Consider the following 13,089-nt stretch of genomic DNA (forward strand, 5'->3'; position numbering starts at 1 on the left):
AGTAGTTTGTAAAAACTCAAACGAATATGCATTTCAATTTCAAACCGCCATTGAAGTGGTTTTTGCAAAGTCATGGGAGATAAATTGTAGAATTACGGAATAAATTGAATTACTACACTACCCCCACTACTTCTATTTTATTACGGATGTATCCTATTAGCTGAGGAAGAACAAAAATTTCGGTTAAAGGGCGCAGGGGCAGTTTCATCTTTTACAAAATGTGGGTTTTCATTCTGCGCTGGTTTTTTTTTTTTTTTTTTTTTTCAAACCGCGCCAGTTGAACTGGCGTAGGATGGTTCAAACCATTGCTTCGACCAAACCTACTCTCTATCCTCATACCACTGTGCTATTGAGGAATAGGGATAAAGGGTGGCTAACCATTGGACTCAGCCTTAAAGATAAGGAACCCCTCCCAAAAATAAGGTTTTTGTGGTCTGTACTCTCGTAATCTAAAAAGGTCCATATTCTTTCTTGGAACCCTTAATTTCTCGTATTTTAGAGGCCTAATTCATGCTATATAATGGGTCAGCTCCTTGGCATTACATATTGTTTGGTAGGACTTGCAGTAATCTGATCCTTGTACTTGTTAATAGAGTCGGCGTAAAAGACATGTCGAAGAAGAGTTTGGCTGCTCTTAGGACAGTTTTTGAACTCACTGATAACACTTGTAGGGTCTGAGGCTGATGTTCCTGCGATATTCTGTGTGGCTGCTAAGACAAAATTATCATGTTGACATTACTTAATCCTTCTAACTGATATACTTCTTGACATTGTTAGGCCTTTTGTGCTCTGATTACAATTACAGAAACGTTCGTCTTTTTAAGGAGTCTTCATCAATTTAGCTCTGGTAGAACCATTCTGCATAGACGATAAAATTATCTTCAAATATGAGGTATCATTTACAACTGTGCTGCCTGAGAGATCATCTCATATCTTTGTAGATTGTGCTTGAAAGAATGTTTAAAAAGTAGTTTGCTTCAGTCCTTTTAAAAATTCATTTATGTGATTTTTAACTTTCGTTTCCGGTTTTATTTTTTATTTTTTTGCACAATATACATGGACGATGAAGACATCGCTGTTGAGTCCGAGAATCATCTAATCTGTGCTGCCTGAGGATCACCTGCTCACCTTGCCTTTTTGTAGATTGTGCTCAACATTTATAGAAAATCATGCCTTTTTAATAATTTGAATCTCAATTATTATCTACAACGATGTTGCCTTGAGTGACCGTGTTTTGTCTCCACAGATTGTGCATGTTGAGAAAAATACTTTCCTTGTTAGGTTACAGTTTATTTGGCTTTATGACTCATTTGTTTATCTTTGAGTGAGTTCGTGGACATTGTACATAGATGATGAATGTGATAAGTATTGAGTATGAGGGTTCATCGGAAGTTGTGCTATCTTGAGGGGTCAGCATACCACTGTAATTAATGCTTGCAGTGAGTAAGTGATGATCATCTTTGTTTCAGTTCTTAAGACTTGCTTAGACCTGAAAGAAATTTATCAAATTCAAATTAAGTATTTTAGATCATTATATTTAGTTTCTTCGATTATTGTTTTCATTTTCATCATATAGTTACTGAGCTTGTCTGCAGCTAGCTGCTTTTAGGGGTTTTATTGCGCTTGATCACATGTTTGAAAAAGTGATCTGAGGGATCATGGTTTCATAAGTGATAACATAGATGATGATATACAATACTTTTGAGCCGTGATATCATGTATGAGCGGTGGTGCCTTCAGGGGTCATGTCACATCTCTGGTTGCTCTGCTCGAGGGATAATTTCGCAGTCCGTAGCATTTTGCATGTTCAAATTCTGGCAATATGTTTTTGTCTGGCTTTGTGTTTAGTTGATATTATTTTGCGTATGGTTTCATCCACAGTATACATAGATGACGAATTCCTTGGTTTTTGGCCTGTGTGACCAGCTGCGTGTTTGCTGCCTGTGGGATCATCTAATGTCTGAGTAGATCACTCGATTGTGCTTGAGTGGTCATCTAACCCTTAGATGGTGCTTGATGGCGTCTTGTTATAACTGTGACAGTGAGAGGTGTGTTACCCTTACCCCTGATGTTTCTTGATGCATTGCTGTTGCCAATGGTGTGTGTATATGTATATTATCATACGAAGCCTTTTTAAGTACCTGCATTCTGGGTTTGGCATAGTTTCTACAAGTGGCTGTGTCACTTGGTTGTCTAAATCTAAATCAGGTATTTAAGAAGTTCAATTTGTCTTCAACTTACAATTTTCTCAAAAGGGCTAGTACAGTGTGTTTATGTTCTATTTCCTTGTATTCTGCTGTAGGAAGTTGTACTTGAGTTAGGCTTCATATATTCCTGAGCTTATGCATCTTGTTTTTCTGGGTATTTAACTTTTGGTGTGTTGATTTTGTATGGTTTATAGCATTCATTTGATCTTGCAATGTTGGCTCAATATATTCAAGAATATATTCTCTTTTCTGCGTTAACTATATGTTTAGGATTTTAGACTTGAAGCATTATAAGATTTTTCATCTGCATGAAAGTTTACTCATGTACTTTGCATCGGCTTCTTGCTTATTAACCAAATCTGTTTATTGTGCTTCAGTAGGAAGGACAGGAAACTGCAAAAAAGCCGCATCCAGGCTCGGTGTGGTTATTATTCTTTGAAATCCTATGTGAGATGTAGGGATACTTTCTGGCATTGTCACTAATCAATTTACTAAGTTGCGTGTGTCATTGTGTGTTGTTGAGTTGCCTTTAGGTCTTGATTAAGCTGATGGTCAAGGCAATTATGTGGAGGATAACCCATCTAATTTGTATCATCACATCTCCATATTCCAAGTACGATGGACACTTATGCTTTCATTGACTTCTTTTTCAGAATAAGGTTTGCTATTTCTTGATATGTAAAAGCTGCTTTCGATATAGATACACAGCTCCAACCTAGTCGGACAATGTTCCTATCTTCATACCGTCCTGTAAATTAAGTTGAAGTGTTTCGTAGAAGGATGGAATTAACAGCTTTTACTTTTCAGAATCATGTATTGAATATATTTAAGTGTCTGCTCAGAGGGGTGTAAGCCGCAATGCCAATCTTTGGGCTTTAGGAGCGTGAAAAAGCTAAAAATTAGATCATGGAAGTAAGTGGGAGGTTCTTGAGCCACTTGGTGGCTTTAATAGTTCTTATTTTGCTACTTATAAACTTCAACCCGAAGGCTCTCGCCGTTTGTGGCTCTACTATAAGGATGCAAGTGATATTTTATTATAAGAAGCTTTAAGAATCATGATGGGAGAAGTTCAATCGAGGCTACAGCGGCTTTTGAGCGACTTGTAGGCTCTTAAGAGCTTCTGGTTATTTTCTCATATACTCTTAAGCTATTCATTGAGGTATGGAGAATGTCACGTGTTTATCAAAGGTACATTTACTGACTTTACCAACCATCTAAATTATTTTCAGGGACTCGAATGACTTCGTCGTATAAGTCAAATTCTGATGGATCGACTATTTGATTACTACTATTATTATTATTAATAGTATCAATGGTAGATCAAATAATAGAACTATTATCACTGTTATTAATATTATTGTTATATGACTGTATTATGTGGATTGTATAGTTCGTACTTGATGGTGTATTTCATTTTTGAAGATGGGTCTAACAAAAGTAATTGCCTATTGGAGGTTGAAGCCAAGAAGATGAGAAGGGAATTACTTGCTTTGTCGATGGAGGCAGCATCCATCAGTGTGGGCAAGAAACTGGAAAATAAAGCTAAAGCGAGTAAGTTCCAAAGGGGCCTGCAAACAGTTCTAATTGATTCTACAAACGTATGTGTAATAACACCCTACTTGGTATGGCTATAAAGCTTGATAATGTTGCCTCTGTAGTAGTCGTAGCTTGTGTTTTGCTTACATGTGCTGCTTGAGGGATCCATGCACGTGCTCGATCACGTGTTCACTTTTTATTTTTATATTCAATGTTAGTTTTGCAACCTTGGCATTTCCCATTTTAGTGCAATGAAAATAGCCATAAGAAGGTTTCTCTTATGGTCTCTGAGACTTATCCTTTTCTAGTGTAAGTATTGCTTTGTATATTTAACATCTTAAGTAGCCCACTTTTGATTTTTTTTTTTAATTATTTTTTGATTTATTTTTTACCAAGTCGAATATATGTTATGCAGACGATCATACACAAAGGAGAACCTTCTTGGAAGAAAAATTGCTTCATGGCCAAAACCTATTTGCAACTGAGGAAAGATTTGAAAAATTATACAACTGATTCCTGGTGAATTTATGCAACCCAGCGATTTTATTTGACAAAATAGTTTCAATTTTTTCCCCCTCCAATAAACAATTTATGCCTGTCAATATTCCTGCAGTTATATGGTAGTACTTAGTAGAAAGGTGGTATTTCCACAGCTGTTACTGCTGAGATTTGAGCGAAATAGCAGAAAAACAGATGTTCCTCTATCTCCATAGAAGACCTTAATGTTTCTCGGTGGGAGCAACTGAAACACTCATTGCAGTTTGGATAAAGGAAGGTATGAGCTTTTGTTGCAGCTCCTCAGACAACAATCTGCAACTATTTTTAAATTAGCGACTAGGATGCATTGGTGTTGCAGCTGGTCTTGAAAAAATGTTGGTGCCTTGGTTGCTCCTTTGACAACAGAGGTCACAGGACTTTTTATCATAGAAAATCTAGACCTGTTGACCAAGTTTTGATGAGTTTTAAGTCTTTAGCATGTCGTCACAGTTTAGTAAAGCCAAATTTAAGAGGACTGCAAAATACCCGATTACGAGACTACACCAGGGTACTGACCATATCAGGTGGTTGGTCATAGAAACGGTTTCTGAAACAAGAATGCCTGATTTTATTTGATTTTTTTGGTACGCAATGGTTGCCTTTCAAGGAGAGTTTACAACCAGTATAAAATATCAGGTGCTAAATGCTCATCCAGGTGCTTTAGTGTCAGCCTGGCCTATATATATGACCTTTTTATATAAAAGATAGGCATACTCATCTTATTTGCTTATTGTCGATGGTGTGCTATATGCCTATATAGAGATGACAGACCCATAAAAGTTTTGAGATTCATTTGAACTTTGGTGAAAGGAATCCCTCGCATATACAATAGGAAAAAATCACACCAATGTATTTAAGAGGTACCATCTTAAGACGTCAATTAATTGAGTTCCTAACGCAAAGGAGAGAAAAAGGATGAACGTGAAAACAAGTTCAGTGAGACTGGTGGAGCTGGATGTTTACGCTCTCTTAAAAACTGCTCTCGGTTTCTTCTTTCCAGATTCCAGCTCAATTCAAACTATTATTTTAAACTAGTTGTGCAACTATGCAATTTTTAACTTTGGAACAAAGCTTGAGAGGAACTCTATAGACATAACAAAGACCACAAGTTATAACTAAGATGGTAAAACAATAAACACAAATACCTTGGATCACAATCGAACAAGGCTCTCAGTGAAGGAAGTTGCGAAACAAAAAGGTTCTTGAGTTAATTGGGTAATGAGAGGCTTTATCCTTTTGTCCTTAAGAGCATACAAGTAAGTAATTGATGAGTGTCGCTGCAGCAAAATTTCTCTCTTCTTTGTAACTGTGAGGGCAAGCCCATGCAATTCAACAGTATGCAACTTGATCCAGGACTCACTTACACCGCACTCCTTCATCACCCATACTGCGGCATTTAATTGATCGTGACTGCGGAGTATACAAAGGCATCCATCCAACACTAAGAAATAGGGCGAGCCTACTGTAAGATATGATATAATAGTCCAAAAACCACTATATCATATCTTCCATAAAGTGGTCAACAAGTCAAAAACTTATAGAGTTTTTATTTTATAAAAAGTTTTGTAAAACGACTCGTGTGGGTTAACAATAAAAACAACATAATTGCGATCGCGTTTTGAAAATATATCAAATACATGCCTTTACATAATTTGGTTATCATAATATCATTATCAAAGGCAATGTTGTAATGATTCTACTTTGTTCATCACTTCAGTTGTTTTTATTGTTAACCCACACGAAGTCGTTTTACAAAACGTTTTATAAAATAAAAACTCTATAAGGTTTTGACTTGTTGACCACTTTATAGAGGATATGATATAGTGGTCTTTGGACTATTATATCATATCTTACACCTACTACTCCCCTCTCCCAGTCTTCACACAAGCGCTCATAGGCAGGTAGCCGAAAATCTCGAAATGTTTTAGTCGCAATGTCAAAAGCAATGACAATATCTGGCGCAAAGCTAATTGTACAGTTGCTGCGATTTCCTACCCAATGAAGAGAACCACCATAAAAAAGTGTCCCTTTATTTTTGGCACACATATGGTAAGGGATGTTTTGGATCCTCATCCATGAATTCTTGCGTAGAGAGTAAACTTCAACTACAGATGGACAGCCGTGAGAGGAATAAACTTTTAATACTACATAGTCGTCTGCAATTGGATCGTAACAAAAACCTAAGCTTGTATAATACATCCAAAGATTGGGTCTAGTGACTGATTGTGGTAGTGTCTTCTGTCTTCCAGTAGATGGATTCCATAAGCATAGTGTGTTACTGTCGGTACTTAAACATATAAGTCCGTTGCAAGAAAACAAATTTATAACGTCAATACTACCACCAGATTTCAACAAATGAGATGGATAGTTGAGCTTTTCGATTTCGATGTGATTACATGTGCCATAGTCTAATAAATATATATTTGTAACTCCTTTCAATAGTATACAATCACGCTTTGCTTGTGAATGCTTGAGATGCATGGTAATAAACCAGGGATCCCTAAGTAACGAACACCATGTTTTGCATACGCACCCAAATCGTAAAAGAGACCTAACAGGTAGTCTTGAGAGTATATCCTCAATGACGCTATCTGGGAGTAGCTTCTGTGGGGTGGCGTTTCTTTCTAACACTTGTTCTGTTTGACTTTTGGAGGGAAGATGCTTTAGACAGGAAGAAGGATGTGAGCATGAACATAGGTTTTTGAGGAAAGAACACATTGGGGAAATCTTATGAGCACAATTAAACACGGGCAACAATGCTCTTTGACTAATTTATGAGTTCAACTTTCCATCTACCTAACGTATGTGAAGTTGTGAAGTATCAAGGGAAGCTTATTTGCAGGGCCGGCCCTAGTTTCGGTGTGGCCTTAAGCGAAACTCAGAACTCGAGGCCTTTTTCCAAACCAAATTTTAAGTCAGTTACTCCATTTTTTTGTTTGCAATTCTACACTACATAGCAAGTTTTCTTTGCCTAATAGAATTGAAATTTATGCTTATTTTGATTAATTTGTTTCTCATAGGTCTGGTTAGACTTATCATTTGTGGAGATATAATATAGAGATGGAAAATTGAAAATTTAACCATTTGAAATTTGAGATATTTTCGGAAATTCTTTTTAACATAAGAGAAGGAGAAGTATTACCTTTTATTAGGAGACTTGTATGGGATATGTATTATGTTTTGTAGTATCCAAAAATCTTTTAGTAAGATTTATTAGCTATTTAGTAGGAATTTTATGTTGCATAGTACGATATTTGTGGAAATTTGAGGCCTTTTTTCACTCGAGGCCTTAGGCAATTGCCTAACTCGCCTTATGGACGAGCCGGCACTGCTTATTTGATACCTCCCTTATAATTTTGGCTAATAAGCTGAAAAGCCGAGAAGGAGAAAGCAGTTATAGCTGGGTAGAGAGTTTGAATTCCGCTTTTCGGAAACCTCCTCCAACTGGGTTTCACTTGTGTTATTATTTATCCTTCCTGCTTTCTAGCTTATTAGCCAAACAACTCTATTCAATTTTATACACTTTAAGAATGCATGCAGTCATGCAGAAAATCCTTGAGTTCCTATTTAACGTTTTGGGATGATTAGAAATCTTGGTCTTTCAAGAATTCTGTAAAGGTGTGTTTTGGTTTTTCTTTACATGCAATGGAAGAGAGGAGGGTGGATTTGGGTTTTGGAGAGACCGAGTTCGCTAATGAGCGAGCTGCCTACATATCTTCTCTTGATTTTTAAGGGGAGAGAATAATCAGGTCTCATGTAGTTCAAGTAGGTGGTATTTATAGGCCTACGGGAGTGTTGATCCTTGAGACACGTGTACCCTCTTGTACATATGTAGGGTGGAGATTATGAATGTGTGTTGGGCTGGTTTTAGTAGGAATTGTGTGCTGATTAGGCGTTGGTGCGGTAGTCCGTATTTCCCGGTGATGGGATGTAAAAATAAGATTTTGGTGATGATTATATCTGGTGGTGTGTGTTTTTATCTGAGGCGTCTGTCTCCAGTCTTTTATTCGCCTTGAGATATCCTTGAACGAGCTTAAGCGTACCACCTACATGAAAGGAGCTGCTCACAGATCGGTCTTGGAGGTCGATGTCCTAAGTTCGCTTATGCTTCGTGCGTGTGCAATATTCCTTAATGAGGATATTACTCCCCTACACAACCCCCTCTCAGTAGATTGTTTATGTCCATGGAAGCGAACTGCTGAGAGAAAAATGGAAGTTCGTGCGGAGCATGAGCGAGCTATGGTGAACGTTCTGACTGAGATCTCGTAAAGTTTGAATCGTGTGGTATGATGAGTTGGCGGGAAAGGGAAGTTGGTCCGTGATTGGCACGTGACAGAATCGTAGCAGTTGGTAAAGAAACGTGTCGCCGCGTTATTCGGAACTTTTGAAAAGACAGGTCCTTGGAATACGTGTGCAGGGCTAAAGCATAGGCTGTAATCATAACTTCTTGGTAACTGAATGGGCGGTTGTACAAAATCAAATTTGGGACACTCGAAAAAGTATTTCCTGTTTTCTTCTCCAGCAAAAACGCAAGCTAGGGTTTCTCAGGTGAGTGCTTCTGCTGCTGCTGCCTTTTCATTTTCAATTTGCTTTCCTCTTGTTCAAGTGCAATTTGTTGAGTAGGTAGGTCAGTGTTAGGCTGTAGGGTTTAAGCTTGGGTAGTTGATAAGAAGGAGACATCATAATGTTTGATTCTGACGATACTCGATCGGAAGAGGTTCGTGAGAGGTCTCATTAAGTTGTGGTGAGTATGAGGATGATAAGGAAGAATCGGTGAGTCTTGGCATTCAGGTTGAGTGGGATGAGGAAGTTAGGGTAGATGAGGGTAATACACGATCTGGGTCGGAAGGTGTTGTGGCTAGCACGTCAGGTCGAGGGGAGGGTTCGTCGTCAAGTGGGTTGCTTCCTAGGACGGTGGATCGTCGTGCTGCGAGGTCGTTCCCCAAACTGAGGGCAGCTTATGGGATCAACGTTCCCGATCTGGAGATATACGAACCACGGTTAAGTGAAAATGTACGCAGTGAGGAGTACAACCCGCCGAATGGTGGGGAGGTAATCATCTGTGAGGGCTAACTGAGAGCGTATATGTAAATACCGTTCTCGAAACTAGTTTGTGACTTTTTGGCTCATTATTGGAAGTCTCCCTGTCAGTTTGTTGGTAACACCTGGCGACTGTTTAGGGTGTTCGACCTGTTGAATGCGAGTGGGGAATACCACATAGGGGTATCCGACATAATAGAGCATTATGTTGTGAGGCGATCTGGTAATCTGAACTTTAGTTTGCAAACTATGACGACGCGTTCTGCTGTGATTGACGGTGTAAGCAACGAGGCCTGGACAAAGAGGCCGTTGCTGCTAGTTGGCAACTACTGTGCTAGCGGATGTAGGTTGCAAACTAGGATTTGTAATATATCCGGTGGGTAGGAATGTCTTTCTTTTGTCGCTTTACTTGGTGATTTACTATTGTTCTAACTGGCCCATGTCTTTGCTTTGCTTGTAGATTTTTCTGTGAAAATGCGAACTGATCGTGGGGAGATAGAGAGGTTCGCACGGCTGACTCGAGCACAAAAACAAGCGAAGCTGCTCGAATTTGCTCATTTCTTTGTGGAAAAGGGTGGGCCTGCGATCCGGGAAAAAAGAAAGGCTCAAAAGAACCGAGCTCGAGGTCAGACTAGGAGAGGGGTGATGGAGATGAGCACGAGTGACTTGGTAACACGGGAAGATAGGAACCGGGCTCATGGCGGCCTGAGACGACCCTCTGGAGGTGGTGCTTCAGGGGCTGGTGGGTCGAGCTCCCGACCTGAAGGGGGGTTGATTGATGCTCCTATAGAGCTGGAGAATGTGGTCTTCAATCCTCGTGTACGGAGCAGGTCGGAGAAGAGAAGAAATGACGCCTCTAAGCAAGATGTTGCCCGAGTTGCCAAAGTTGCGCGACATGCTCTTGGTGAAAGCTCCGCCGGCGGGCGGGTGGTGGTGGTCGCCGGTGTTACTACGGTTGCTTTCGCCCGGAGTCGGGTGCGACCGGAGCAGGTCATGGACTTGGCCAGCTTTGGGGCGGGGTCTAGTCCGTCTCCTGTGGTGCGAGAACCTAGTCTGCTGGCGAAGGCGAAGGGTCCCCGCAAAGCTAGTGGAAAGTCAGTTATGGTTGCGGATGACTTAGAGTCATAGTTTGTGTACTTATATGACAATGGGGTTCAACGAACTGTGAGGCGAACTGATTGTAGCTTCAGGTCGAGTAAGGTATCGGCTTGTTTGCTCGAACAGATAGCTCTGGACGGCAACCGTAAGGAGCTGGATGACAGAGGGCTGGCTGACAACCTGAAGCGGATGGAAATCGCGCAATGTCTGGTACGTGGATTTGTCCCCCTTTGATGTATCTGTTCGCTTATGTACGCTACTGTGACCTGGTTATTAACATATGTGTGCAATTGCAGCTTGTGAGTGGGTTTCAGAAGTTGAAGGAGATTGCTCAGTTCGCGGAGGCAGATAGAGAGACTGTGGTGAAGCTGTCAGACGAGCTGAAAAATGTTCAAGACGCCACTAAGATGGAACGTGAGGAGCTCGAGGACTTTAAGAAAGCACACCAAGCTCTGAGTCTGGCAAAGATGCTAAAGGATACCGAGGCAAAATATCTAAGGCTAAAACTACAGGGTGCTGAAGAGAACGTCATCGCAACGACTGTGGAAATTGGTAAGTTGAACGAGTATGCCTTACACTGCAAGAAGGTTGCTCAAGACGCTACGAAGGCCTATGACGACCTGGATGCTGACTTTGTTGAGCTGGAAGCGGACTACAAAGCTTTGAAAGAGGAGCATGTACATGGGATGTCTCGCATCGCGACCGAACAAAAAAGGGAGATGTCGGTAGTGTTTTGCTTCTACGGTGGTCGCGTGCTAGAAGGCGTGGTACCGCTGAAAGTTAAAGCGCCGCGTCGATGTGCTTATGAGTTTGGATTTGGATGGAGTGTCTGTTGTGGTTGAAGGGAAGGATGCTGAAATTGACGAGTCACTTGTGGCTGGAGAACTAGTTGTTGCGCCTAGAGATGGCGAGTTGTAACTTTGTCCTGCTAATTTGTATGCTTGTAAGTTGTGATACAATAGAGCTGGTTTCCTGGGGTAACCTGGGCAGTTTGCTTTTCTTGCTTTTATGTGCTACCACTTTGAACGATCTGGTACCCCGTACTGGTTTGGGGCAACCATGTGATGATGAGTATTGGTTAGCCGGGTTAGATTTCCTGAGTAGGCTCAGCAACTCGACTAAGGAACGAACTGTGGTTGGGGCCTGTCCGAACAGGTCGTTTTCTTGCTTATATGCTTGTTTCTTGTTTCCCTGTCGTGTGTGTCGTTTGCTTGATTGACTGTATGAACGGTGATACTGCTATAACTATGCATGTCGGATGTACTGCGGTGATAACTGACGTTCAAGTAACATGTAGGCTTGAATGAGCGTCTTGTCATTAAATTGTCTTCAGTTTTAGGTGTCGCCCGTAATGATGTTACCAGATCGCTGTGACTTGTACATAGAGTAGGACGTATAGTGTTCTGTTCATTGCCGCGAACGGCAGTATTTCCTCACGTGTGTGACACATGTAGGAAAACGAGCGGTTCAAGGAGCGTAATGATGGCGGGCAGATGGTTTGACGTTTGGCGTCTCAAGATAATTATGATGTGCTTAGGGAAAAGACGTTACATAATAAGTAAAACTGTTCGTAGAATACCAAAGGTATTTGCTTGGCTTTTTGTCTTAGCTCCTCTTTGCCTTAACGTTGTGCACTACCTTCGTCACTGCTTCTACAGGTAAGTTTGTTTTCATGTTTGAATGTATCTCGTTGAGAAGGATTTGGTGTATAGCTTTAACTCATGCGGTATTATCTCTATTCGTAGGTTTGATTATGGCAAGGTGCCGCAAATATGTGAGAGGAGAAGGGAGTATGAGAGAGACTTCGCCTCTGGTAATGGAGGAGATGGAATTCGACCCTCATGGGCATAGTGATCGTGGTAAGAGGAAGGCTATTTCTGTAGGAGCCAAAGGCAACAAGCGACCTAGGAGAGCTGGTCGTCCGCTGGTGGCATTGTATTTAGGTCGCCACAGCGGGTAGGCGACACCGATCGTCATGCTACAGAACGTAGCGACCTGAGGCAAGGTCACCAAGTCCCTGGTGAGAATTCGTCCCCGCAATTCGGGGATGTGGGGAGTGAATTCTACTACCTGGGGAAGACGGGAAGAAGCGTACGGTGAAATGCTCGGACTGTAGCTTCCACTCGGCACCTATAGCGACTAGCCTTCTGAAGGGGATCGTGTTGGATGGTGACAAGGTAGAGGTGAAAGATGAAGATATGGAGACGCTGTTGGGGACGATGGATATGGTTGCTTGTTTGGTGAGCTCATGATGCGCTAAGTTGTTGTGTCTGTTTCCAGGGCAATTTTGATTTTTAACTTTGTACGCGCAGTTTCTTGCAGGGTATGATCAACTGAAAGATGTTGTGCAAAACTTTGAGACTGATGATAACCCGCACGTCGAGCTGGGATGTATGCGAGCTGCGTGGGGAGCTGACAAGAGGAAGCTAGAGGTGATGACCAACAAGTATCAGAATGATGCTGCCGAGAACGTTGCGTTGGTTACGGATATGACTGATCTAGAGGGGGAGTTAGCTAAGGTGACTGCATATGCCAAAAAATGTCAAGGGATAGTGCGCAAAGCACAGAAGGCGTATACCATGGCCTGTGCCGATTATGCCGCTCTGGACAAGAAGTATCACCTCCTGAAGAAAGCGACTGAAGGCGAGGAGCAGGGGCAAGGTATGCGTGT

The 13,089-nt window shown here is 41.1% G+C and overlaps 1 protein-coding gene across 9 annotated transcripts; it reads left to right on the forward strand.

The window, feature by feature from the left end:
- Window positions 1-226: 226 nt before the first annotated feature.
- On the forward strand, window positions 227-4,696 carry LOC147513269 (uncharacterized). 9 transcript variants are annotated; one of them, XR_015215350.1, is made up of 4 exons: window positions 227-2,048; window positions 3,669-4,052; window positions 4,159-4,262; window positions 4,357-4,696. XR_015215350.1 is itself a non-coding variant. In XM_086596287.1 (4 exons), exons 1-4 carry the CDS (start codon window positions 3,369-3,371, stop codon window positions 4,454-4,456), a joined length of 375 nt encoding a protein of 124 aa, XP_086452413.1. In that variant the 5' UTR covers window positions 228-3,368; the 3' UTR covers window positions 4,457-4,696. The 9 variants fall into 9 exon arrangements, 1 of the variants encoding a protein (XP_086452413.1); XR_015215347.1 differs by having other exon boundaries at window positions 228-3,395; window positions 3,630-4,052; XR_015215348.1 differs by having other exon boundaries at window positions 228-3,395.
- Window positions 4,697-13,089: the final 8,393 nt, after the last annotated feature.

Source organism: Coptis chinensis, chromosome 3, assembly GCF_015680905.1.
Source record: "Coptis chinensis isolate HL-2020 chromosome 3, ASM1568090v1, whole genome shotgun sequence".
Taxonomy (NCBI): domain Eukaryota; kingdom Viridiplantae; phylum Streptophyta; class Magnoliopsida; order Ranunculales; family Ranunculaceae; genus Coptis; species Coptis chinensis.

Excerpts from the sequence above, each read along its gene's own strand:
- LOC147513269 (XM_086596287.1), top strand. The coding sequence starts at position 3,369 with ATGGAGAATGTCACGTGTTTATCAAAG. Across the intron at positions 3,396-3,661 it reads ATGTCACGTGTTTATCAAAG|GTTGAAGCCAAGAAGATGAG; the intron begins GTACATTTACTG and ends TGCCTATTGGAG. Across the intron at positions 4,263-4,356 it reads AATTATACAACTGATTCCTG|TTATATGGTAGTACTTAGTA; the intron begins GTGAATTTATGC and ends ATATTCCTGCAG.